This window comes from Canis lupus, chromosome 9 (genome assembly GCF_011100685.1).
Source record: "Canis lupus familiaris isolate Mischka breed German Shepherd chromosome 9, alternate assembly UU_Cfam_GSD_1.0, whole genome shotgun sequence".
NCBI classification, from domain to species: Eukaryota; Metazoa; Chordata; class Mammalia; order Carnivora; family Canidae; genus Canis; species Canis lupus.
Window position 1 is genome coordinate 60,903,453 of NC_049230.1, and position 26,310 is coordinate 60,929,762.

Genomic DNA, 26,310 nt, shown 5'->3' on the forward strand with positions numbered 1-26,310 from the left:
AGGCTGGGTCTGGCCGGGGATTTCAAACTCAGTCTCTGCCTGTCCGCGAGAAATCTGGGCTCCCTTCCTGTGCCAGAGAAGCCACCAAGCCAGATTTTGTTTATAGAAAATTAATAAGACAATTCCACACCACTGCCAGTGACATTCGGCTCCAACTGCTACTGTTAACACCGTTTCTAGAAATGGGCTTGTCGGTTCATTCCCGAACCCCCGCCCGCCCCCACGCCTTGGCCCCCTTAGGCATGTGACAAGGCTGACCTGACCTGAGACCAAGCTGGGTGGGCAGGACCTGCTCGAGGTCATCTGGGCCATGCCCAGACCTCTAGCCAGGAGGCTGGGGAGCCAGTCAGCACTTGCCAGCTTCTTGGTGCAAGCTTTCCCGCTGGAAGGAGGTAAACATGGCATGCACGCTGTCTGTGCCCAGGAGGGCAGACACACTCAGAGGTCGGACCGCCTGCTGTCTCTCCCGCTCCCCGGACAACCAACACATGCACATAAAACGGGGGTACATACACAAGACCCCGCATACGGGTGCAGAGGGTTCTGACTCCCGCCAAGGAAAGCGCAGAGAAGGGCATGTTCCTGGGGGAGAAAGCTGGAGGCAGGGGCCAGGCGGAGGGAGGAAGGCAGCAAACCGGGTGGCCTGCCGCCCAGACAATAACAAAGATGGGAAGCGAGATTTTTCAAAGACGCAGTGGCTGCACCCAGCGCTGAGCTCCGGCCTGGCTGCATCCTCTTGCCAGGGCACGCCTGGTCCCCTGGGGCACCATACCCATCAAAGAAGGGCTGAGGGTCCTGCCTCGGGCTGGGCTTGGCAGCTGGGGCAGGAAACCAGCTGCAGGCAGCGGCGGGGATGCCCTGGCACCGGCGAGAGCAGCTCCGGGCTGGTGCAAGTTAAAGGTCTAGTGATTCTCCCCGGGCTGGGGGTGAGGGGAGCTCTCCAGGAAGATGCTGGGGGTCAGTGAAACAGCCCCTCGACCTCGGGCAGGAGTCGGGCTACAACTTGTATCCTCTGCCTGCCGGAACCGAGGGGAGGAGAGACACCTTCGTTCTACCTGCGCCTGCCCTCCAGGGAGTGCCGACTTGCCAGTCATGCGCGGGGGCACAGCCCGACCAAGGCGGGTGCCAGGGGCCTGAGACGTCGGGGCCGAGCGCCGGAGAGGCTCCTTGGTGCCCGCCTGTCCTTTCGCCTCCACTGGCTGCGCAGGGGCTCGTCCCGACCGTGAGTGGCCCCGGGTCCCGTCTCGGTGGCTGCGCCCCGTGGGAAGGTGCTGGGGCCGGGCGGGGCCGGGCGGCTGGTCCCTGCGCTGGTGGCCGCGCGGGTGACCCGCTCCGGCCTCTCCTCGCCCGCCCCGCAAGCCGCCTCCCCTTGGGGTCTGCACAGCTGCTCGCCGGGGCGGGACGCGGGGAGGTGGGGCCGGTCCGCTCAGCCCGGCCCGGGGGCGCGCGCCCTCCCCGGGGCACCTGTGCCCGTCGGCGCGCCCGGCCCCTCCCCGCCGCGGGGTCTGCGGGGCCGCGAACGCCTCCTGCTCCGGGCCCGGGTCTGCGGGGCGGCGGGGAGGGGCCGGGTCCTGGGTCGCGGCTCGGACGCCGCAGCGGCGCCGGGAACAATGCGCGGCGGCGCGGCGAGGCGGGACTTCCCGGGGCCCCGGGCCGGGCTGCAGGCCCCTCCCGCCGCTCCGTCCCCGGCCCTCGGGCTCACCTCTCATTGTCCGCGGCGGCGGCGGCGGCGGGGGCGGGGGCGCCCCGGAACCCCGGCAGGATGTGGCGGAAGCTGTGGTTGCGGTCCAGCCTGGGCTGGCTCTTGGTGCGCTTGATGGAGCCCTTGAGGCGGCGGCCGAGGAAGCCCTGCGCGGGCGACAAGGGGGAGGGAGGCGGGGTTAGCGCGGCGCCGCGGCCTGGGACCCGCCGGGACCCGCCCTGAGCCCCCGCCCCGGGCCCCCCGGGACCCCCCCGGGACCCCGCCCTGGTCGGGCGGCCGCGGGCTCGGGCTCCGGCTCGGGCTCCGACTCGGACTCGGCCCCGGCCCCGGCCCGGCCCCGCGCGCGCGCCCCGCCCCGCCCCTAAGCCGCTGTTGCCATGGCGACGCCGAGCCGAGCCGCGCCGGCCGCGGCCGAGGCAGCCCGAGCCCCCCGGACGGGGGCGGGGCGGGGGGCGGGGGGCGGGGCGGGGGCGGGGCCCCGGGCGCCCCCTCCCGGGTTCCCGCGACCGGGCTCGCCCCCCCCGCCGGGAGGAACCCACGCCCCGCTCCCCGCCCGGCCTGACCCTGCGTGGTCCCCGCCCCGCGACCTGCGGGCTCCCCGCCCCGGGCCGTACGGATGAGGCCCGGAGAGCCCGCGCGCGGCGAACCCCGGCCCCCCCGGAGCCCCGGCCCGGGTGCCACTCCCTTCCCAGCCAACCGCACCGACCCTCGGGGTGAACGGAGCCCCTGCCCGGAGCCTTGGTAGGTCCCCCAGCGGGGACAACCACCCCACGGGCAGGGTCCCCAGCACCTGGCTCAGGCAGGAGGCCGAGGCCGAAAGGTTTGCCGAGCGCGCCCTCTGCACGCCCTCTGCACGCCCTCTGCACCCTGCGAGACTGGCAGCCGCGTCCCGGAGAAGATGGGCCTCCGCTCAACAGGCTGCTCCGGGGCCCCCCATTCGTGACCCTTGGAGGGTAGGGGTGCGTGCCTAGGAGGGCTGTGGCAAACCTCGGAGGCAGGGCCCCCACCAGGCCATTTCTTTTATCCACTGACCAGGCTGTGACTGCTCGCAGGACACCGCTTAATTCCACCCCAACCCCAGGAGCTCCCGGCCCCACGGAAGAGACAGTACAGCGCTCAACACACGACAGGCTGAACCAGTGCGCCCTTCATAGGTGAGGGGAGATGGGGGGGCTCAGGGGGCCACAGCCTGGGGTGTCCAGGATTTGCAATGACAGAAGGCTGGAGGTGGAATTCCCCGAGGGAGGGAATGCAAGGGGTTCTGGGGTCTCACCCCCCGCCACCCTAGCCTCAATTCCAGGTAATATAAGGACGGAAGCCAATGGGATAGTAACTCACTCTGAAGTGACTGTTGTACACAATCTCATCACCACATTTCATGCATCACACAATAAAGGACCCAGAGGGACGCCTGGGTGGCTCAGCACTGGAGTGTCTGCCTTTCGCTCAGGTCGTGATCCCGGGGTCCTGGGATGGAGTCCCACATCAGTTTCCCCATGGGGAGCCTGCTTCTCCCTCCTCCTGTGTCTCTGCCTCTCTCTCTCTCTCTCTCTCTCTCTCCCCCTATGTCTATCATGAATAAATAAATAAATCAATCTTTAAAAAAATTTTTTAAATAAAAATAATAATAATAATAAAGGACCCAGAGGTGGACATTTGCTATAGGCCATGCTCTGTGATGGATCTGCCCATATCTATGGCCCCAGCACCCGAGTCACAATGAGGTGAACACATCATCTCATGTCACCCACACAAATGAGAAAACGACAGAAAAACAGGACCCCTTTCTGCAAATGAAGAAACCTGGCTGAGAGAGGTGAGGTGACTTGCCCAAGAACACAGTTTCCGGGCCGGTCTGATGCCAGAGCTTTTTGCACAGGACCCCCCTCCTCTGCCCACCCTCTTCAGGTTTTCCCTTTTCCCCATCTTCCCGCCCCCACCCCCCACCCCCACCCCCACCTTACCCTTTCTTCTCCCTTGGTCTCTCACATCCGTGGGACACCTATTCCTGCGGTCACCTGCCAGAACTCTGCACATCCTCCAGGGCCTACCCAAAACACCACCTCATCCAGGTCTTCCCAGGCAACGGGGTCCAAATGCCTCTCATCGGGGAGCTCAGCGTCACCCAAACTATTCTAACCAGCTGTAGTTCAGCAAGTATTCCTTAGGTGTTAGAGGCCACAGGAGGGACCATCATCCATAGAGAAATCCCCAGTGGAAAGCAACCACAAATGGTGGCAGGCTCTTCGGTAGGCTCTTCAGGAGACTCGGCAACAAGGCAGGAATCTGCACTTCTCTGAAAGCGCTGGGCGTCCCAACCTTGGCTTCTTGCCTGGTACACCGGGGAGGGGAGATGCACCTGGCTCACTTGGATGGGGTCTTCCCTCACAGGTGTTGTCAAGCAAGTTCCCCGACGGGCTTGTACTTTATCTTGGTTTTTATTTTCTACACTAAGGAAAATTTCACATTTTTACACTCTAGTGGCATAAAGAACCACGAGGCATTTTTCACAATTTATGTAGTCATTATGTAGCTATCCTGACAGCTTTATCCTATTTCTGAGGTTTTCTTTAAAAAAGCATTCTTCCTTCTAGGAGGTTGAGTGGGACAAGTGTCACTTCCTCTTCCCCACCCCTCCCCTTCAGGCTAGACTTAATGCTCCTCTGACAAGCTGCCTCCTCCTTGAAGCCTACCATCCCCCACCACAGCAACCATGACCTTGGGGTCTCAGATGCTGTAACATTCATTAATTAATTCATTCCCATTTATCGAGAGCCTACTATGTGCTAGACACAGTGACCAAGACAGCTGTTAACACTATGAGGGGAACAGTGTGCAGATTAATAAGAGGACAGGAGGCTCAGATCTGCTGGGAGAGTGATTCTTCAGGGAATGGGGTACATAACTCCATCACACCATACACGCCTACCCTGGAGGACCTTCAGGGCACCAGAGGACCCAGCTCAGGGCTCTGCATATAGCAGGCTTAGCAAAGGTTCACTATCCCAGAAAGCCACAGCTGGAAGAAGACTCAGATCCAGGAGACTGTATATAAGGGTGAATGAGACACAGAGAGGGAAAGGGACTTTCCCAAAATCACAGAGCAAGGTTAACCGAAGACCCCAGAATCCAGTTACCTACTCCGCCCAGCCTCACAGGTTGCTTACTGACCTCCTCCATGTAGTAGAGGGCCAAGGGCGGCTTCCCACCCAGCCCTGGCCTGGCTAAAGGGAGATGAGCTTCATGGGCAGGTCCAGGGTCATGATTTCTGGAGGCAGCTGCAGCTCCAAATTCAAGTCAGAAAATCTCATTCTAAACCTAAGTCAACCTTAGTGAGAGGCATTGGGCAAATCATGTCCCTTCCTTCAGTAAAGCAGGGTTCTGGAGGCCCAATTTCTAGGACTGCTGTGGAGCTGGATCTGAGCCCTGGTTTGCCTGCCCCACTCCCACCCCCACTCTGCATTGCCAGCCACGGGCCGGCTCCAAGCCTCAGTGTTGTTATCTGTAAAATAGGCTAAGGATGATACGTACTTCAGAAAGTTGTGGGAAGGATCAAATGAGGCAAGATATCACCAGTAAAATTAAGCCACTAAACACAATAGTTGCCAGCTTTATTATCATCATTACTGACGTCGGCTATAGTGCAGCCACCGATTTTTGCCCTGAGAAGGTACATAACCACCACGGGCGGGAGTCTGTCTGGGCCCTCCCAGGAGCCTGAAGGTTGTCTCACAGCAAGGACAGGCTGGTGTCATGCCTAGTGGATGAATGAGCGTGCCTGCGGAATGATCCCAGAGCTACAGAATGTCATCCAGGTTGGTAGTTTCAAACGCTTTTAAAACAAGCACTTTTTTCTAAAGCAACCTCACAGAGACTCCCAACGTACAAAGTGTGTGAGCCACGGGCAGCCAGGGCCGCTCAGGGGGAGGCCTCGGCTTTCATTCACTAGAGCAGGACGGAAAACTCAGGGAGCAGCCAGTGCCCTCTGCAAGGATGGAGCCTGCTGCCTCCTCGGATGGGGAGTTCGGCCTCTACTATCACAGCCCACAGCCACGTTCCCCTGTGCTCTTTAGGTAGCTTTTCAGCACTTAGGTCAGCTAAGGTCTCAGGGGCTTGGGCCCAAGGCTACTGCCTGTGGGGCTGAGTAGGGACAGCTGCGTACCCTCCACCCACTCTGTGACAGCCCGCTGCCTATTCCAGCTGATCCCCAGGGTCGCCTGAGCTTCCATCTGTCACTGACTAACGCGCAGGGCAGTCCTGAGTGGAAGACAGAGAGTCCCGTGGGGTCTCTGGCTGGAGGGACCCCAGTTCTCGGCAGCTCCCCCACCCCCTTTCCAGCCACGAGGCCACCATCCTGACATCTGGCCCTAACCCTGCTTACCCCTTCCTTGGGATGTTCAGAGAAATTTTCTCAAGGGCCTTGAAGAATTCCAGCCCACGATTTGTTCATTCCCCCATGTCAGTCAATTCCAAGTGATGCCAATGAGGAGAGATGACCAGTTATGGCGCTTTTGCTCTGCCGAATCACTGCCCGTGGTCCCCGCCAAACCCCTCCCAGGCCCTAAGAGGGAGGCCCAGGAGGGTCCAGTGCCTGTTATTGGGAATGCAGGGAGAATGTATGCTGCAGAATGCAGAACGTTTGAGGTTTTCAGGTGGGGAAAGAGAGGCTCAGAGAAGTTAAGCCACTCGCTGAGAGTGGCAGGGCTATTGGTGGCCAAGCTGCGGGTTCGAGCCCTTGGGGCGGGCAGGGTGAGGGCCCGGTACATATGTGCCCACACATATGCACAGAAGGCCAGACTGGGAACTGACAGCTCAGCCCCAACCTCCCAGGACCACAGGCCAGACCAGAGGAAAGAAGGGAGGCAACCTCTCCCTGAGCAGAGTGCTGTCACAGGTGAGGACCTGGCAGCTCCAGGAGGGGACGCCCCGCCCAGGCCCAGCCTCACACAGGCCTCACACATGAGTTACCTCGGGGACCACAGGTTTGCATTCCAGCACAACTCCTTGGGCACCCAGAGGCAGCATGTCACCACTGGTCTCTAAGCCATCTCCAAACCTGAGTGTGAAGTGCTGAGCATTGCGCCTGGCATACAGCAGGTGCTCTGTGAAGGGTAAGTCCCCTCCCTCAATGCTATCATCTGATGGGTACTGCATCTGCCATCCTGTCTTCATCACCTTCTCCCCTCCTAACATACAGACCAATGAGCGGGCCTGACCTGCCTTTGACTCCCTCTGAGATTGTGCCCAGGATGGAGGCAGAACCTGGTGGACTCTCCCCTGGCCCAGGAGCCATCCTTAAGGCCTGCATCCAGAAAGCCTTCAAGGAAAGAAACTCTTTTAACAGGTGTGTCTCTCAGTATCTATCCGCAGCTTTGCACAAATGCCAAAATCACACCTAAAAACCCAAGAAAGGGAGGGGAAGACCCCATCTAGATAGTTCCACCTCTCTCAGCCCCAGGAGAGGAGATCTGCTGGGCTCCCTGGCCCACAGGCAGCTCCGACACCTCAGCAGGCTAAGGCTCCAGGGAAGAGGTCCTGCTTCCAGAGTCACAGCAAGAGCGGAGAGGGCCCAGATCAGGCAGCCAGGCCAATGCCCACATGGTACAGACAAGGCACACGAGGCCCAGAGTGCAGGGGGACTTGCCCAGAGCCACTGAGCAAGCCAGTGGAAGAAGCACAGAAGAACCTAGGTATCCTATCTCCACACCCAGTGCTCTTTGCAAGACTAGTACCCCACTCTTCAAGAACCTCTCAGGCTCCCCACATTTCCTCTTTCCAGGCTTCAGTCTTCCCTTCTTACTATAAGGGCTGGGCTGGGTGATCACCAAGCTCCATTCCAGCACTGATGCCTGGTGATTCTAAAAAGCTGAAGCTAGAGCAGGTGCCTTCCTCATCTGGGCTCTCCCAGGCCGGGCACCAACCTACCAGCGACTCCTCTGGCTTTGCCCAAACCCTTCCGATGCACTGTTCTTCCTGTACTCCTTCCCTGTTGCTGGGGCTCTGCCCTCAGGAGGCTGCCAGGCTTCCCTGGCCTCCTTCCTTGGGAGATGTGGATCATCAGAGAGGGTCCCAGCTGGGGGATGACTCACTAATGAGTCTCTGAAAGGTCAGAGATCATGACAGGTGAAAGAGGACTGGCATTTTAAGCCAGGTTAGTGCCTGCCCGGTAGCCGCCCATTCGCAGGCCACCCTATATGCGCACATAACCCTCTGCAATTGCTTGATCCTTTGAACGTAAGACCTCCACACTCCAACTTACCCAGAAAAGGCAGCCAGACAACTCAGATCACACAAAAGGAACCCAGTCATGAGCCATGAGAGCCAGCAGGGGGCTGGGCCTTGGTACATAAGGATCACTCTTCCATTTAACACTCATTGGTCACTCATTGGTTAAACATCAGTCACCCTTGCCCAACAACCACATTTAAACCATTCACATGGTGAAATACACACAGCCAGAAATGCACACAAATTGAAGGATATGCATGCATACAAAGACACATGAGGAGGGGGTGTGCCCACAAAGAAATGCAGGTGTAAACATACAAGTCTCACCACCACCACACGCAGAAACCAATAAGCACGTTGACCAGCACACATACAAATACACACATGCACTCAGGAACTGTGCAAATAAAGATACACAAACAACAAAAGAAGATCACAAATACATACTCAACTGTCACCAGGCACACACACAATGATACATGGGGCAAATGCCACCCCATATATACTCAAGTTCACAAGCACAGCAGGAAGGGAAAGTTACCCAAAGAGCCACGTTCAAAGATCTAGAAGCCCAGATCTCAGGACCAAGGGGAGAAAATGCTGCTGCTGCTGCTGCTGCTGCTGCTGCTGCTGCTGCTGCTACTATATAGTTCCCCTGATCTGTGTCCAGCACCTCACTCTATCCCAGAATCTCAGGGACATTCTATTTGCTTCTCTCACACCCTAAAAACTGGCCTTCTCAGCTCCCTGAACACATGGTTTCTTGGAGTCTTGCAATGTGGCATGCTATTCCTCTGGGCCCCACCCCATCCGCAGCTAGAGAACCCCGCCCCAAACATTTCTCCTTCTGCCATCATCATGCCTAAAGCTCCACCTAAGTCCTAGGGTTACCTCAGTCTCTAGGAAGGTGCGGGTGAGATGCAAATAATCTTCACCCCCCCCTCCCCCAAGAGGCATGGTAGCAAAAGGTTCTACCCTTAATGGCTATGGGCCTGAGGCCAGTGACCTAACCGTCTGAGTCTGTTTCAATTTCTGTAGAATGAGGACAACAGAAGCCACCTCGAGGTTGTTGTCACAAGTCAATGACATCATGCATGTAAGAGAACTGAGCCCATTTCCCAGCACTCACTATACATTAGCTACTATCATCAATATGGTCATTGTAATGGTTTTTATTGCTTGGACTTTGATCACCAAGGGCCAGTCCAGATATTAGCCAGAAGGAAACAGGGCAGGAGTTTATCAAAGCAAACTGTAGGACCCAAATCTCCTCTGATGGGGAAGGCTGCTGGTCAAGGCTCATTCAGGGTGTATTCCCTGAGCCTGCCCCTGAGCTGAGTCCTGGAAGGGACTTTCTGCCCTCAAGGAAAGTCTAGCTGGAGAGGCGGCCCTGACCCTTCCTAGACACTCCCAGGAGCCTCTTTGCTGCTGTACTATCTCCAGTCTTGCCCCCTTTACCCTGTCCATTCTCCAAGGGCATCCAGAGGGGTCCCTGAAAAAGCAGATCAGATCCTGCACTGACCAGCTTCACCCCCTTGCATAGCTCCCAGGGTTTGGAGATAAAAGCCTAGCTCCTTGGTAAGGCCCCTAAGGCCCCTCATGATCCATCCCCTGGGCTCCAACCCTGGCGTCTTCAGTGCGACTCTCAGAATTGCCATCCCCTCCTGCCACAGGGCCTCGGCACAGGCTGTTTCCGTTGCCTGGAATGGAGGCCCCCTTGGCCCAAGTGGATCCTGCACACCCTACAGTCTCTCCTCATAGGCCTACCAGATGCCCTCAGGTGATGCCAGGTCACTCTGCAGACTTACCACAGTTCTAATTATACATGTGTTTATTTCATGCCTTCCTCCCTCACAGGACTGTGGGGTCCATGGTAGCCTGGGTTCCAGGGCAGGACACCTGGCAGGTATTCCTAAATACTTCCTGAAGGAATTAACAAATGTTTATGATACAAAAGAAAAAAGAAAAAGATGAGAATATGCTCTGGGAGGTTTTTTAAGGGGCTCCATTTGTGGTCAATTTGGGTGGGCTTGCTGGAGGAGGCAGCATTTGGGAGCATAATAGAAACATTGAAAGTGAGGCAGTGAGTGGTCTTGCTGAGATTATTTAGGGGTAGGGAAGCCGCACAGCAGCATTCCAGGCAGAATCACAGCAGAGGCAATGGTACAGAGGTATAGGAAAGCCGTAAGTCTGGCTGCCTCAGAGGCCCATGGAGAGATCACAGGCCCCTCTGACCTCCAGTTACACACCACCACTTGAGCCCAGGCTGATAACATGGGGCACGACCCCTCGCATATGCACAGTGCAGAAGACACCCAGGTCAAGGGGTCTCCCCTAAGGAAGTCTGAAAGGAAGGAGGAAGGGGGCACCTGCTTAGGAAGAGGGTGAGCACGTGCAGATGAGAGGGGGGAAATGAGGACAAGAGAGACCCTCCTGACATGTGCCAGTGCCCAGGACCGAGTGGCATCAGTAAACAGAAATCAGACACGCATTTCTGAGGTCTCAGGAAGGGATGTGATAACCCAGAGCAGCCAGGGAGTGACTCACTGCCCCATAAATCCTCTGGCTAGCTGACACTTGCCTTAGCATAATCAGACTTCCCAGAGGTCTGGACAGCCACAAACACTCCATCAGCCCTTTAAGCCCTTGGCCAGCTCTGACCCTGGGTGGGGAGTCCAGCACTGAGGACCGTGTGGTTGCAGGGAAGCTGACTCCCTCAGGGAGCTTCACCCCTGCAGCAGGATCGCCACCTTCTCCCTCTGCCACCCTTCCAGCCCTGCCAGAGGTCCCAGCACCAGGCCAGCCTTCCTGGGGCTGACTCAATGATGTCGGTGATTATTCCCCAGGCCCTGTGTTCTGCACACTCCACATGAGCAAACACTCTCAGCAGAGGCCGCCTGGCTGAGTGGCAAGTAAACCATGTTCAGAGTCAAGAAATATGAGTCCAAAACCCAGCTCTGTTATTAATAATAATGAGGACTATTCCGATGCGCTAGTAAGAGTAAAACCAGATGTACTTATGCAGCCCTGTCTAAGCTTCAGGGGCTGTACCGGAGATTTATGGGACTTACCTTGTTTAATTCTCACAATCCGACGTGCAGATGAGAGAATGGAGGCTCAGAGAGGTCAAGCAACTTTCAAAGGGCCACACAGCTAGAAAGTGGCAGAGCTGGGGTCAATCCAGATAGTCTGTGCCAGAACCTAAACACTTCCATAATCCCATTACCACACCATGAGGCTTGAATCAAGTATCTTAGCCTCTCTGTGACTCACCTTCCCCATCTGGACAATGAGGGGATTGGTCTAGCTGAGGTCTAAATCCTTCCTAGTGTGCACATGCCGTCTTTCCCCTCCCTGATGGCCCATTCTCAGGTGACACCAAATAGGAGGGATCTTCTGGCGGCCACAGCTTTCAGGAAGGAAGGTGTTAATGGTGGGGACTCCAGCTCTGTGCTGGGTCACGGGGAGCTTCTGGGAAGTTAGATTTTTCCATCTGCCTCTACCTCCCCAAGTACCCAACTGGCCAGGAGTAGCCCTGGAGCATCAAGGCAGGGAAGGGGTGCTATACTAAGAGCCACCAAGGAGCACCAGGACCCCACGGTGCCCCGGCCCTAGGGACAAGCAAACATTAGTGGGAGGGAGAAGCAAAAGGCAGGTGGCAGCCCTATAAATTCACCTGAGTGAGCAATGCTTTTTAAAGCCTCTTTCACTACAGGATACAAAACGCACCATTCTGGGAAAGGATTTTATAGGCTATTTCTCCTCCTGGGTGATTTACCATCTGTAGGCCTGGCTCACCTGGGAGCCCTGCCCCTGAAGGATTATGGGAACCCATGGGATGGGGTCAAGATCAATTCCACAACAAGGGCTGGTGTCCTTCCTTACCAGGGCTCTGGGGTGGTCTGGGTGACTTGTCCTGACCTTCCTTCCCAAGATGGTGGCCACTCGGCCCCAGAGACACCAAGTGGGGCTCTCAGCAGCCAGAAGATCTCTGCTCCCCACCCCTCCCCACCATGCACTCACTCACTGAATTCATTCTCTGCCTCCATGTCTCTCACACCCCTTCCCTGCACAAGCCCATCCAGGTGCCCACCACAAAGGAGGCCCCATCTCAGTGCCCAGGGTTCAGATAAATCAGAGCAGTTGCTGCCCTTGAGAAAGTCACCGTCTGGGAGATGGTTAAGTCACAGCCTGTGCTCAGAAGCCTAGAGGAGAGGATGCGTGCTGGAGCGAGAGGAGGGCAGAGGAGGGAAGAAGCTCTCAAGGCAGGGAAATGGGGAGGAGGAGCCGGTAGGGAGGAAGGCCCTGAGGCTTGGGCAGGCTTGCGGGCACCAGCTGGAGAGCTGCATCCCACCCCCTAGAAGCCATCTCAGATGCTGGAGCAGGGCAGGGCCCTAACAACCAGGGCTTGTTTCAGGCATTCTTAAGTCATTCTACTGGAAAAGTAACTCATCCTGATGCTCGGTCTTGTATTGGAAACAGATGTCATCACTGCCACCTCCAAAGAGGGCTTCCTGGCTTTGGAAATCATTCCTACCCAGAGACTCAGAGATAATTATGTCTATAATCCAACCCAAATGGATGTCACTTGATGTGACAGAGGCAATTGCTTCTTTCTCGTACCATGAGGGGTTCGGGAAAAGAAGGCTTCTGAGGCCTGCCCCCCCCCCAAAGCCAGTCTCCTGCCCCCCACCCGGAAATGGCAGGGGCAGGGGCCACAGGATGGGGTGGGATGAGGGGAACAGCTCTCTTCTATGCCAGGAGTGTCTGCCCTGTTCAGACACCTTCTGACCCTCGGGGGCCTTGCTAGCTGGAGGCAGAGGAGACCAGAGGAGGCAGGAGATAGCACGGCCCAGGTTCCAAAGCCAGCTCTGTCCTCAATTGGCTGTGTGGCCTGGGACAATGCCCCTTCCCTCTCTGAGCCTCAGTGTTCTCATCTATAAAATGGAGAGGATGACAGCACCGGTTGGCAGAGCCTGGGCTGGTGCTGTGGGCCAGGTTCTGCAAAGACTTCACCACCACACAGGGGCTGGCAGAGCTGGGATTTGAACCCATGTAAGCAGTTCTTTCAGCCCAGGCTCTGACCACCAGCCCGCTCTCCCAGAAGACCTGCCTTGCTCCCTTTCAAAGTACGGGTGAGGATGAAACAAGACCTCGGCAAACTGTCAAAAAATAGTCATGCTGGAGTATCTACCAGCCAGCCTGGTGGCCCAGTGCTGCGATGCTGCCTGGCGGCCCTCAGGCTATGCCTCCCCTCCTGCCGGAAGGCTGTGTTGGCCCCAGGCCTCACCCCACTCCCCACTCCGGGGTCCCTAATCAGGGTCCTCTCTCCTAGTCCGCCAGCTCTCAGGCCAGCCCGGAGCCAGGCCCCGCTGCCCGTAGGTGCTCCTCAATCTGAACGGTTTCCTCTACCCAGTGGTGAGCTTTGCAGCTGGGAGTGAAGCTCCGCCGGGTCCCTGCAACCCAGGGCACACCGGAGCCCTGGGACTTCAGCTCCCCTCTGGGAGCAGCTGCCGCTGTCCAGGCGTCCACTTGCTGCCCTCTGCTGCCCCCAACTGGTGGGACGGCTCTGTGCAGCTGCCTCCAGCTCCCTCCCACCTGTACTCACCACCTGGGAACTTCGTCTCTGGCCCCTCAGGGATCACTCGACCCACCTCCACCTCCTGGTGCCAGGGCTGAGCCCGAGAAGCTGTGTCAGAGGCAGTCACATGGGGGCATCAAATGATGGGTACAGAAGGGAGGTGTCTCCCTGACCACCGGGGGCTCTGAGGAAGGTGTCTGGGAAGAGTGAGCCCCCCCACCAGAATGGGACACAGGGCATGGACATGGGCTGAATGCCCCCCTTGTGCCACGTACTGGGCCCTCACAGCCACTCACCGAGCAAGGGGCTCCTGTGCCCATTTACAGAGTGGGGTAGAGAGGCAACGATACCACTCACTTATCAACAGGGCAGGGAGGCTCCCAAACCCTACCGAAGACCACAGCCCACCCTCCCAGGCCTGACGTGGGTTCTACAAGCTCCAAACAGCTGTTCCCCCCACACCCCTGACCCGTAGAGTATCCTGGCCCCATGCCCAGGTCATCTGTTCCCATCTCCTGAGTTCCCACCACAGGAAAGGAGCCTCTCTCTGCAGAATGTGGACACAGACAAAATTGACAGCAATTTTCCTTTTAGGTTTGAACGGTTTCATAATAATTAGGCTCCAGGAATGGCAATGGGCGGGGAGACTCTCTCCACCTACCTCTTCCTCCAGAGGACGCCGACCTGCCAGATACCAGGCTGGGACACTCCAGCTGAAAGGCTCCACTTAGAAGGCTATTGTGAGGAGAGGCAGCAGGCGCTCACCTGTGGCCCGTCCAGGCTCCAGCATGACTGCCCTGTCACAGCCGGTCACCGCTGCACGGCTGGCATCCCCACACTGGCTTGGGGGCCACACATGCATGTACAAGGTGGGCACAGAGCAGCCTGGTGAAGCAGAACGAGCCCTGACCAGTGTTCCAGGCAAGCCTCCCCTCCTTGGGCCTTACTTCCGCCACAGATTGGTGACAGAGTTGGCTCATCTGATGTGTGAGCCTTGCCCAGCATTTCCGTCCACCACTCCAGTGCCTAACCAGGGCCACTGTCACTGAGAAGGGACCCAAACGGAGGCAAACAGGCACATTAGGAGCCATCAGAGGCCTCTGAGGACCTTCAGAGCCACAAATGTCCCTTCCCTTCAGCCTCTCCTCCCACGAAACCTAATGGAGGACAGACAGAAGTTCCCAAGTACAGGGAAGAGAGGGCCCAAGGGAGCAGAGTGTAGGGGGCCTGCAAGGGGGTAATGAGAGGACAGAGAGACCTGGGCACAATTCCAGGCCCTGTCCCAGATACGCTGTGTGGCTTTGGGAAAGGATCCTCCCCTCTCTGAGCTGCGGTCCTCCCTCTGTACAGGGGAGGCCTTGCAAACATTTCCAAAAGCCTCAGTGGTGGTGTTGAGGGGGCCTGCATGTGTATGTCCACGTGCCCGTGACCCTGCGCACGACAGGAAGGCAGCTGAAACGTGGGGAAGGTTCAGAGAAGCTGCAGGAGTGGACAACGGCGAGTAGCTGGGAAATCCTGAATCCACACCCACAGAGATCTGCTGGTTCTACTCTCACCCGGCATCTCCTGTGGCTCTCTGGTCCCACAGGGGAAAGCCCAGAGCCTTCACCCACTTTCCTCTCCAGCCTTCTCCCACTTCATGCCTCCGACTCACCCAACACTCTAATCCCACAGGGCCACTGGCTTGCTCCAATGCACTTAGGTCTCCCCCAACTGGAATACTCTTCTCCCTTTGTTCCTGACAAACTCCTACATATCCCTCAAAGCTCAGCCCCAAAGATGCCTCCTCTAGGAACTCTTCCCTACCCTACTAGCCAACCCTTGCTCTGGGTTTCTACAGCACCCAGCCACACCTCCATCACAGCTTCAGGACCAGCTAGAGTATACACAAATGAGCATCCAGTAAAAGTAGGTGATTGAAAAGAACTAAGACCCCCCTTCTAGAAGCATCTGCAATCAACGTGGTATTGAGTTTATCTGCAGCTTCCACCAACCCCCTGGGCCTTCCCCTCCCTGACACTTCTCCTTCTCCATCTTGCAAAAAATAGCCCTGAGACCTAATTTCAGCTAAACCTTCAAACACGATTCTCCACTTTCAACTTCCCGAGGAGGAATCAATTGGCTGTCAAGTTTCCCAGAGCCTCTGCCACCTCCCACACCCCAGCCCTGCCAGCTCTCCTCAAGGTCGATGGGAGGGGTGGGGACAGTGGAGGGGGAGGGGAAGGAGCCAGCCTGCAGGAGGGGAGCTTGGGCCTGGGGAAGGTGATGGGCTGGGGGGCCTCGGGGCAACCCCACAGTCACCATTGCTTCCCCCCAAATCAAACCATGAGTCCCCAACAGGAATGGCAGGTGACAGGGGACAGCATGCTGCTGTGCTAAGGGTCTTGGACTTTGGGAAGAGCCTCTGTCTGTGCAGATGCAGCATTCCCAGCTTGCGGCCTACCTTCCCTCTCCGCTCCTCTCTCCCTTCCAAGATTCCTTACTGACACAGAGAAGACAAATCTGGGTTTGAATCTTGGCCTCATCAGCTCTTTAGATGAGAGCTGAAGGCCAGAGATGGGCACGAGTTGATATGAGGCTCAGCCCTGGGTCTGCTGACTTTACAGCTCATGCTTTTAGGTATGGCATCCAAATACTTAAGTGCCTACCATAGGCCCAAACCACATGTTGCCTTACAAAGTTCACTCCCCTCTGGGACGCCTGGGTGGTTCAGAGGTTGAGCGGCCGCCTTCAGCTCAGGGTGCGATCCTGGGTCTGGGGATCGAGTCCCACCTCAGGCTCCTCACAGGGAGCCTGCTTCTCCCCCTGTCTGTGTGTCCCGGCCTCTCTGTGTATCTCTCATGAATAAATAAATAAAAAATAAAATAAATAAAAGAACAACAACAACAAAGTCCACTCCGCTCGTTTTAGACAAGGGTAAACAGAAGCTCTCCCAGGGTCACATGATCTCCAAAAAACAGAGGTGGGACCAGTACCGAGCCTCTGATGCCCTGTGAGGTGACTGCGGTCCTAGGCCAAATCACAAAAGGTAAGGGCCGTGTATGGATGCAAAGAGCCCACACTCCAAAGTGCTCCCAGCTGGATGGTGACCTGGCACAAGCCCAGCCCCTCCCAGGCTTTAGTGTTCACGGAGGAGGTTGACAGAATGAGTCCTCGAGAACACAACATGTTGATCCTCCATTAAACTACATGGTTGCAAAGGGCACTTCTGTGAGAGGTGGTGACATCCTGTCACCCAAGTTTCAAATGGCAGCAAAGACACCAGTTATTCAAATATACCCTGTACTGTCTCCCTTACCTCCCCCAGGCAAAACTATGTTCCCCAGGTTCCCTCAGGGGGCTACACAGAGCGGCAGTCAGCCAAGAGCATGAGGATGTGGCTTATGGGAGTGCATGTGAGCAAATGTAAGGTGGGGCAGGGGAACAGGGTGTGCTTCTGGTCCCACACAGGGACTGCGTGCAAGTGTGTCCCCAACACCAAAGCCAGGCGCCCCTCCCAGCTTCCCCCAACCAACCTGCCCTCCACTGTCCACCATGACCCTCCCTAGATATGCACCGTTCTGAAGCAAAAAAAAGGGAAACACAATCCCAAGGACAGTGGTGGATTTTCTGTATTAAGTGTCTACCTCGGGTGAGACCTGGGCTCATATGCACCAGGACTCATGGACGTGCGCCACAGCCCTTCAAAGAAGGATGAACATTCCATTCTTTCCTGATGCCGCCTCGAGGCTCAGAGAGGCTGAGTGACTAACGAGGTCTCACAGGTCACAGAAGAGTCAGGATTTGAACCCACTTCCCCACCTCTGAGCTCTCCAGCAAGCACCTCCAAACTCCGAGCACTACCCCAGGATAGAGAAACCCACACCCCTTGGGATGCCTGGGTGGCTTAGTCAGTTCAGCGTCCAACTGTTGGTTTCAACTCAGGTCATGGGATTGAGCCCCATGTCAGGCTCCAATGTTCAATGTAGAGTCTGCTTAAGATTCTCTCTCTCTCCCTCTCCCTCTGCCCCTCCCATCTACTTACATGCACAGGCGCTCTCTTTTTCTAAAATAGATACATCTTAAAAAAAAGAAAAAAGGAAAAAAACCTCACATCCCTTTCCTTAACTGTTGCACACAGGAAAGGACCAAGGTGGGACACCTGGGTGGCTCAGTGGTTGAGCATCTGCCTTCAGCTCAGGGCATGATCCCGGGGTCCTGGGATCGAGTCCCACATTGGGCTCCTCCCGGAGAGCCTGCTTCTCCCTCTGCCTGTGTCTCTGCCTCTCTCTCTGAGTCTATTAATTAATAGATAAATGAAATCTTTAAAAAAAAATGAAAGAAAAGAAAAGGACCAAGGTGCCCAGGTAGGGACACAAAAAGTGAGTGTCCAACAGTCCTGGCAACTATGCGGGGCTCCATCACTCTGGAGCCATGTGACATTAGGCAAACAACTTCCCGTCCCTCCCCTGGGGGGTTGCCGTGAGAAATGGGTAACACGACAAGTGAACACATTTTCCAGTTTGCAGAGCCCACTCGTGCAGGCGGGACTGTGAGTCCTGAGGGTCGGGGGCTCAGGAGGCTGGGGCTGGCTCTGCCCCATGTGTGGTTTCTGCACCAGAAAACAGAGGGAAGGTGCCACTGCCGGAAAGATGCCAAGCCTACCTGGCAATTAAAGAGCTGCAACTGACAGCAATGTCAGGGCGTGATGATACATCTATCAGAGCAGCAAAAGAAAGGGGAACAGGTAAAAAGCCACACGGAGAGGCTTTGGGGGGCTGTGGGGGCTCATGAGCAGGAGTGCACACTCTGGTACCAGACAGGCTGGGTCTCAATCTTGGCTCCACCATTTGTTGGCATTTAGAGCATGGCTGAGGGACTTCCCATCTCTGAACCTCAACTTTCTCATCTGTGATATGGGGTGATCAAAGTTTCAGCTTCCGGGCTATCTTGAGAGTTAAAAAAGATCACGAGGGCAGCCCGGGTGGCTCAGCAGTTTAGCGCCATCTTCCGCCCAGGGTGTGATCCCGGAGACCCGGGATCAAGTCCCACGTCGGGCTCCCTGCATGGAGCCTGCTTCTCCCTCTGCCTGTGTCTCTGCCTCTCTCTCTCTCTCTCTCTCTGTCATGAATAAATAAATAACATCTTAAAAAAATAAAATAATAAAAAATAAAAAAGATCACGAATGTACACCCAGAAGCACAGTGCAGGTGTCTACATCATTCTTAGTCATTGTTCCCTCAGGCCCCTGAAAGCTTGGTCCCCAGTGGCTGTGGCCCTCCCTAGGGCTGGGGAAGGCTAGACTTGGCCTCAGCTCCAGCTGACTGGTCAGGGTCACCCAGGTGTCAGTGTCCTGGCCCTCCTTGCAGGCTGGAGACCATCTCCCAGGGGCCCCCTGCCACACCCAGGGGAAGAACCCCCAAATCTACTCTCAGCACAGACTTTGGGGCTTCCCTTTCCTCCTCACTGCCCAAGGCTGATTCAGAGTCTGAGGCTCCCAACCATCTCGTGGGGGAGCTTGTTAAAATCCAGATATCCAGGTTCTGTCCCAGGCCCACTGCTCTGAGATCTTGAGGGGGCCTAAGAATCTATTTTGCAAGCATCTTCATGACATACAGACAGATGGGAGAATCAGGTGCCCTGGGGAAAGACACAGCCCCTTAGCCTAGCACATGAGGCTGCACCTGACGCAGACTCAGCCCAGCTTCCAGCTTCACCTCCTACTTTGTCCTCCATATCCCTCAACTCCAGTTCCACAGGCGTTTTACTTCCCACAAACACATCGATCTCTAGTGTGCCTCTGCATGGTTGCAGCTGCTGTTCCCTTACCTGGGACAGGGATCCCTCTCTCACTGTCCCCACCTACCCAATTTCTACTGACCCCTTAAGAGCCAGCGCAAAAGTCAGCCTCTGGGGGACAGCCTTCTCAACACACAGGGAACAACTAGACACCCCTAGCTCACCTGAAGCCCCGATATCACACTGCATGGTGACAGCCAGGCCTGTGCCCACTCCTTTCCTTTCACCCAAAACCCTCATTTCCCTGCTCCCCATAGTAGGGCTGGCTCCTCATCTGTTGGGCCTCAACACAACTATCACCTCTCAACCGCATCACCTCCAGGAAGCCCTCCTGGTTTCCTCTATTGCAGCAGCCTGCTTTTCTTCACAGCACATAACCTGAACATCAGAATGTGACCCCATAAGTTCAGGGGCTTTGTCCACCTGGTGCTCTCCTGGTCAGATCCTCCAAAAATGGGCCTGGCACACAGCTGGCATGCCATAAAAACTGCTGAATGAATGAATGGATGAGCTAATGATCAAACATCCATCTCCACTATAGCCCATGAGCTCCCAGGAAAAGAGACTTACTTCTCCCTGTCTACTACTTCTCTGTGGCTCCAGTGGCTGATAGAACACTGGACAGAGGAGCATGTGGTAACATGCTGAATGGGGAAGAAAAGCAACGCAAAACTGTGCATGCTCGCACAGAGAGCCAGTTGTTAAGGGCCACCGTGTTCTGTCTCTGTAAAGTTGTTTAGGTTTGTAATAAAAATGTGTATGCTGGTGGGACCCCTAAAATCAATAGATAAGTATGACAGTGTTTTGTCAATTCTAAGACATCATCAGTTTTAAGCTATAGCATTATTTGGTGTGTCTCCAAGAAAGAAAGAAAAAAAAAAAAAAAAACACACAGGAATTAAATCATGACATACCACAAGCTGTAACATCAGAGATCCTAAAATGTAAAAATAAAAGCTGTGCATCTTAAGAGTCAAGGAAGCGTAGTGTGTGTGAGCATGTCAGGATGTATTTATCTGGCCCAGCACTAGACTCTTTCTCGGCCAGCTTGCAGGCCCCACGGCTGCAGGGCTGTCTGTTCTCTGCCCCCTCCCTCACAGGATGGGACCCCCATGTGGCCCCCAGACTGAGCCACAGAGAGGGGAGCAGCTGAGCGATTGGATACCTAGAACAAGGGAGGCTGGATGCTCTCCCGGTCCATGAGACTCCAGGAAGGGGGCCGCGGGGTCGCAGAGCAGCACCCCAGGCCAGGTGGCGATGGTGACGCAGAGATAGTTACCGTGACCCGGAACGGCGTAGTGGCCGAGGGCTCCATGCTAGGGCTCTTCTCTGGCAGGCTGCCGGGCAGACTGCGCCGGGAGCCCGGCCTTTCCTGTGGTGACTCTGTCAACAGAGAAAGAGGGAGAAGGTGAGGACGGATAATCAAGGCCACTCAGTCAGGCCCTCCTATCATCCCCATCATGGCCAGGACAATAGACGACTGGTCCCCCTAAAACAGTGTAATCACTGTGGAAAACAGATTTGGCAGTTCCCCTAAAAAGTTAAAGACAGATTTACTGCATGACCCAGCAATTCCACTCCTGGGTATATCCCCCCAAAGCACTGAAAACAGGGACACAGACACACACACAGACTTGTACCCAAATGCGCATCACAGCATTATTCAGAAGAGCCAAAAGGTGGAAGCAGCCACGTGTCCATCCACAGATGAATGGGTGCATACAGTGCGCGGTACATCTATACAAAGAATGTTTATTCCATCAGAAAAAGGAACAAAAGTTCGGATACAACGTGGACGAGCCTTGAAAACACGCTGAGCAACAAAAGCCAGACACAAGTGTTATAGGAGTCCACTCACAGGAAACACCTAGAATTGGCAAATTCATCGAGATAGAAAGTAGACTGGTGGTAAGAAGGGGCTGAGGGTGGGCAGGATGGGGAGGTATGGCTTAATGATAAAGAGTTTCTGTTTGGAATGATGGGAAAGGGTAGGAAAACAGTGGTGATGGTGGCACAATACTATAAATATACTTAAAGCCATTAAATCAAGCACTTAAAAATGATTAAAATAGCAATTTTGTATAATCTATATATTTACCCCCAATCAAAAAAAAAAAAAACAAAAAACAAAACAGGACTCCCAAAACCTGCACTTCAAGTCATGTATCTTGTGACATAATGAGCCCCCTGTCACCAGAGGTATAACAAGTAGTCCCTTCAAACATAGGAATCTGTGATCTCTGGCTTTCAATTTGGACCTTCTTTTTTTTTTTTTTTTTTTTTAAGATTTAAAAAAAAATTTATTTGACTGAGCACAAGCAGGGGGAGCTGCAGGCAGAAGAGAGGGAGAAGCAGACTCCCCACTTAGCAGGGAGCCTAACACGGGGCTCAATTCCAGGACTCCAGATCATGACCTGAGCTGAAGGCAGATACTTAACTGACTGAGCCCCCAAGGCGCACCCAATTCTGACCTTCTTGTTCAGAGGCCTTAAACCCGATGGAAGTACAAGGCCTGGCAGTTTCCAGGATAAAGGGTAGCAGCCAGCTGGTTATTCAGGGTAGCCAGGGGATGCGCCCAGTGCAGGCACAGCTTCCCACAGTTCAAGAGAAGCTGGAAATCTGAGGGCTTTTCAAAATATGTAACATTCTGACTCTTAAATGGTGACAGCTCATTGAAAACTTACGGCCCTGATGTGAGCCTGTCTGCTCAAAACCTCCCAGGTCAATGCAATCTGGCTGCTTTCCTGAATGTTTGCTCACTATGCTCGGCACTGGCTGCCTCTTTTCCAGTGCTCTGGCTGTGGCCCCCCCACAGAGGACTCCATCCATTCCATCCTGTAGGCCCCAGAGGACACCCATGGTGACCCCTCCTCCCCACCCACGCTGTTGGCTCCCTTCTGGCTCTTATAGTAACAGCCAGGCCAAGCCTCCTACCAACATTCTCACTTTGCACCCAGTGTGTGTGTGTGTGTGTGTGTGTGTGTCCCTCTCGGCTTGACTGTGGAACTCCTAATGCCCATGCCCATGCCCAAGCTGGCTGCATCTCCACGTCCCCAGTGCCCTGTGTGGAGCCTGGCACGTGGGCAGTGCTCTGGAAAGGCCTGTTGGCTCTCAAGGAAGAAAAGGGGTAGGGCAGAGATTTCCCTGGTACATGCACACACAGGCGGTCGGGCACATGCCCAGCAAATGCACATGCATATCCACCTCTATGCAGACACTCCCACCTGCACCCCCAGGGACATGTCCACATGTCCACAAAGGCTAGATGACAAGGAACAGGCTTTCCCAGAAGGCAGAATGGGCTACTAGGGGCAAGGTCTACACCCGCCGGTCCATTCCCTCTTGCAGCCAAATGGGACGGTGGTCTTTAGAAGTGTCAAAGGACAGAGCTGAACCTGCCACCACCACTCCCACCCCCACCCAGGACGGGCTCCAGTGCTGAGCCCTAGCCAATGGCCAAGCAGGCAAGGCCACGCTGGGCCTGGGGACATGGGGCACCCGGGGGGACCAGTTTGGGCATAGCTGACCACTTATAGACAGACCTAGGGCAGAGGCTGATACCAGGTCCTGCTGTGCACTAGCCAGCCCTGGGCCATCTCCTCCAGAAAAGCTTCCTCTACTCAGCTGCTCCTTAGCCCAGTGGCCACGATCTCTGACTGCCTCGGTGTCTTGCTTGTGGTACTTCCTCCTGAGAACCCTCCTCCCTCCTCCTTCCCCATCCCTGCTAGTCACACTCTGGGAGACACCCACTCTTTCTGGAGGTTTCCCTGGGAAATCTCTTCCTGTGTTCCCCAAGCTGCCTTCACCTCTCCCCCACCCCCAGCATCCCACCCCCATCACCTTCACCTCGGTGTCCACCATAACCACTGTGTCCCTCCATGTGTGAGGCACTATGCTCAGCCTCCAGAAGCCCCTCAGAACTCCCCTCCCTCCCCCAATACACACACACACACACACACACACACACACACACACACACACACAGAACCACAACTCCACCGCCCTTTCCTGAACAGGTGGGCCATCCTGGCTCCAGACAGACATATGTGGTGTCACTTGGTAGGGCATGAGGAGCCCAGCAAGACTGTCTCTCTTCTGAGACCAAGACTGATATTCCTCACAACTGGTGCAGAATACTATAGCCTCTTGCCTTCTGGGCTGAGCCAGGAGGTTCTCAGGGGTTGCTTGATCCAACCACCCATTTCACAGATGATGAAGCTGTGAGCAGAGGAAAGGAACATGTCCATTGGCCCCCAACCCAACAGGTCTGTACCAAGGTCTCTTAGGTGCTCCCAAAATAGCCTTAAACTTCAACTCAGAAGCCCTGACCATGCCCCATCCACATCAGAAAGTTGAAATGCAGCGAGGGGGCTGCAGGGCAGGACATGACAGTAGTCTGCTCTCCCTCCTGCCAAGAGCAGCCAATTCTTCTCCTTGACTTCTTGAGCCTTCCCAGGGCAGGGCCTTGCCCCCCATAGGAAACTGAAGGGGAACCTTTGTACCTTTCCAGGTAGATGCCACTGGCCCCAGTTCCATCTCCACTCTTCTCCACTCTGCCTTCTGCTCAGGGGGCTGACCTGTGTAGCCCCCACCAACCAAGCTCCTGGGCCCCCCAGTTTCCATGGAGTTAGGCCAGTGGGGAGCCCTGGCAGGAGATCAGGAGACAGAGAGTTGCCTAGGCTGGCTGCCTCCCTCCCTAAGCCTTGGTAGATCATCCCAGGCAGGACCCCCGGTGGTTGCTAGCTCTGGGTCCCTGCACTTCTCTTCATGGTTTCCCACACCCACCCACACCATGAATCATCCTAGTAAGTACCATCTGCTTCCTCCTGGACCCTGACTGACCCACCAGGTAGGATCCCAGCTGCCCAAGACCCGGCCCCTGCTTGCAGAATGGAAATAACTCCTTTACAGAGGGATGGGGAAGGCAGGCCAGGAAGGAAGCTGTGTCATGTTCATGGTCCTCAAGGGCCGAGCCAGGCTCTCTCCCCATCTGACACCCCAAACGGCTTTCCCAAGCCTGCCACAGGCTCGAAACACAAAGTTAACAGTAACATCGTGGATCACAGTATTCTGAACCGGCATCTCTCTCTACCTTCTATTCATTATCATTTCCCCTGTGGGGTCTTTCTAGACATCTTTTTCCTAGTCACCCCTCCATAAAACTTTAATATCGCAATCCAGTAGGTATCTTTAAATATTGTACATGTAATGGGGCTCTATAAGAGAAAGAGTGAGATTTTTTGCCCCCTCCCTTCCAAGAACCAATTTTTTTTCACCCACTTGGGGCAGCATCACCCCCACAGAGAAGGCAAGTCCTGGGACCCATTCAAACAGAATCCCCACATGACAACTTGGACAGCTATGGTGAGCTCCGTTTTCCAGGAGAGTAAACGGAGTTCTCGGAGGCAAAAAAGGACTTCCTCTGAGGTTCGACCAGCTAGGAAGTAGGAGTACTTGCTGAAGCCCCTTAAACTGCCTGACCCGCAAATTCACACTAAGGACCTCAGAGAAGCCTGAGAGTGCCTGGAGCCTGGGGCAAGGGGAGGGAGTGCAAGACTTGCACCAGGAGACAGGATTCAACCTGGCCTCTGCTCTGTGACTCCAGGCCAGGCCCTTTGCGTCTCTGAGCTCATGATTTATCAGCAATCCAGCGAGTCAGGGGGGTCAGAGCAGTTGCTATCTCTATTCTCTGCCACCAAACCATAGCAAAGACAAAAAAAACCAAACTCTATTTTACAAGGCAAAGAATATGGAAGGCTGACCACCCTCCCCCTCCAATCCTAATTCGGCCTGCAGGCATTTAGCCTGAGTCCTTGACAAAAACATAGATGCCTATGCCTTTTGATTTAGCAGTACTTTTTTTTTTTCTAATCTGGGGAAGCAGATACTGGGAAGCTCAGGCCTTGCGCCCCCAAAGGTCTAAGCAACACAGCTGGTTGCAGAATCCCAGACAGGGCAAGTGACCTAACACTGTGCAGCAGAAAAGTGGCAGGCATCCCTAGACCTTGGACTGGTCCAGGAGTTTCCCCTCAGCTCAGACTCCCTCTGTGACCTCCACATGACCTCGGGGCTCCCAACCCGCAAAACTAGGGCACAGGACAAGTGCATACTGGACCCCTTTTCCACTACAAGGTCAAAAAGAACCTCCATTTTACCAGGAACACCAGCCTATCTTTCCATTCCTGGAAGCCACAGCCACAGAAATGCATTTTAACCTTCATGCATTAGCAAAAAAATAAATAAAATAAAATTGGTTTCATTCAAATGCTCTGGCTTGGTCGCCATGGATACTACCTAATCATGAAGGATGACTGTTACTTGTTCCCATGGAAACACGGAGGCCTGAGGAACATCCTGTAATTTCAGACAAGACACCAAATTTCAGTTGTCGGGCTGCACTGCCCAGATCTTAATGCTTAAAAACAGGTAGAGGCAGCAGCCTCTAATATTGGTGTCAGGAGAAGAGAAGTCAGCATGACTACAGGAAAAGATGACAGGAGACAGAGGGGTATGTGTGTGTTGGACCTCAACAGTGACCAGGAGAATGCAAATTATTCTGTATGTTAGTAAATTGAACACCAATAAAAAATAAATTAAAAATAAATAAATAAAAATAAAAAAATAAAAAAATAAAAAATAAATAAATAAATAAAACTACCAGATACCATTTCATACCTTTCAGATAGGCAAAAATAAAAAAGAACAGTGATCTTGAATGTTGCCAGGGACATGGGGGACTTTTTCATCACTGCTGGTGGAGCAGACAGGCTTTGAAAAACAATTAGACAAAAGCTAGTAGAAATCGACACACACACATGCTCTAGGACCAGAAATTCTCCCCTATGTGCCCATTCTAGAACAATGCTTCATCCTCGCACATGGAGATCCACACGAAGATGTCTCCTGCAGCAGTTTGTGGTGGCAAAATGTTGGGAGCAACCCAAATGTCCACCAGTAGAGGAATGAATAACCCCACCCCGGGGCAGTCATTTGGTGGAATATGATACAGCAAGGAAGAAGG

General features: G+C 54.9%; 1 protein-coding gene and 2 long non-coding RNA genes across 3 annotated transcripts in view; 2 read left to right on the top strand and 1 right to left on the bottom strand.

Moving 5' to 3' along the window:
* DAB2IP (DAB2 interacting protein) overlaps window positions 1–26,310 on the bottom strand; it is a 120,413-nt gene that overhangs the window by 76,634 nt on the left and 17,469 nt on the right. The window contains 2 exon segments of the mRNA XM_038549475.1: window positions 1,703–1,848; window positions 20,569–20,672. Coding sequence (XP_038405403.1) covers window positions 1,703–1,848; window positions 20,569–20,672 — 250 coding nt within the window.
* Window positions 2,301–3,228, top strand: LOC119873382. Its single transcript, XR_005365027.1, has 3 exons — window positions 2,301–2,443; window positions 2,738–2,856; window positions 2,991–3,228. It is a non-coding gene; the product is annotated as an uncharacterized LOC119873382 (long non-coding RNA).
* On the top strand, window positions 3,481–11,722 carry LOC119873384. The gene is made up of 4 exons (XR_005365030.1): window positions 3,481–3,518; window positions 5,373–5,517; window positions 6,900–7,046; window positions 8,969–11,722. It is a non-coding gene; the product is annotated as an uncharacterized LOC119873384 (long non-coding RNA).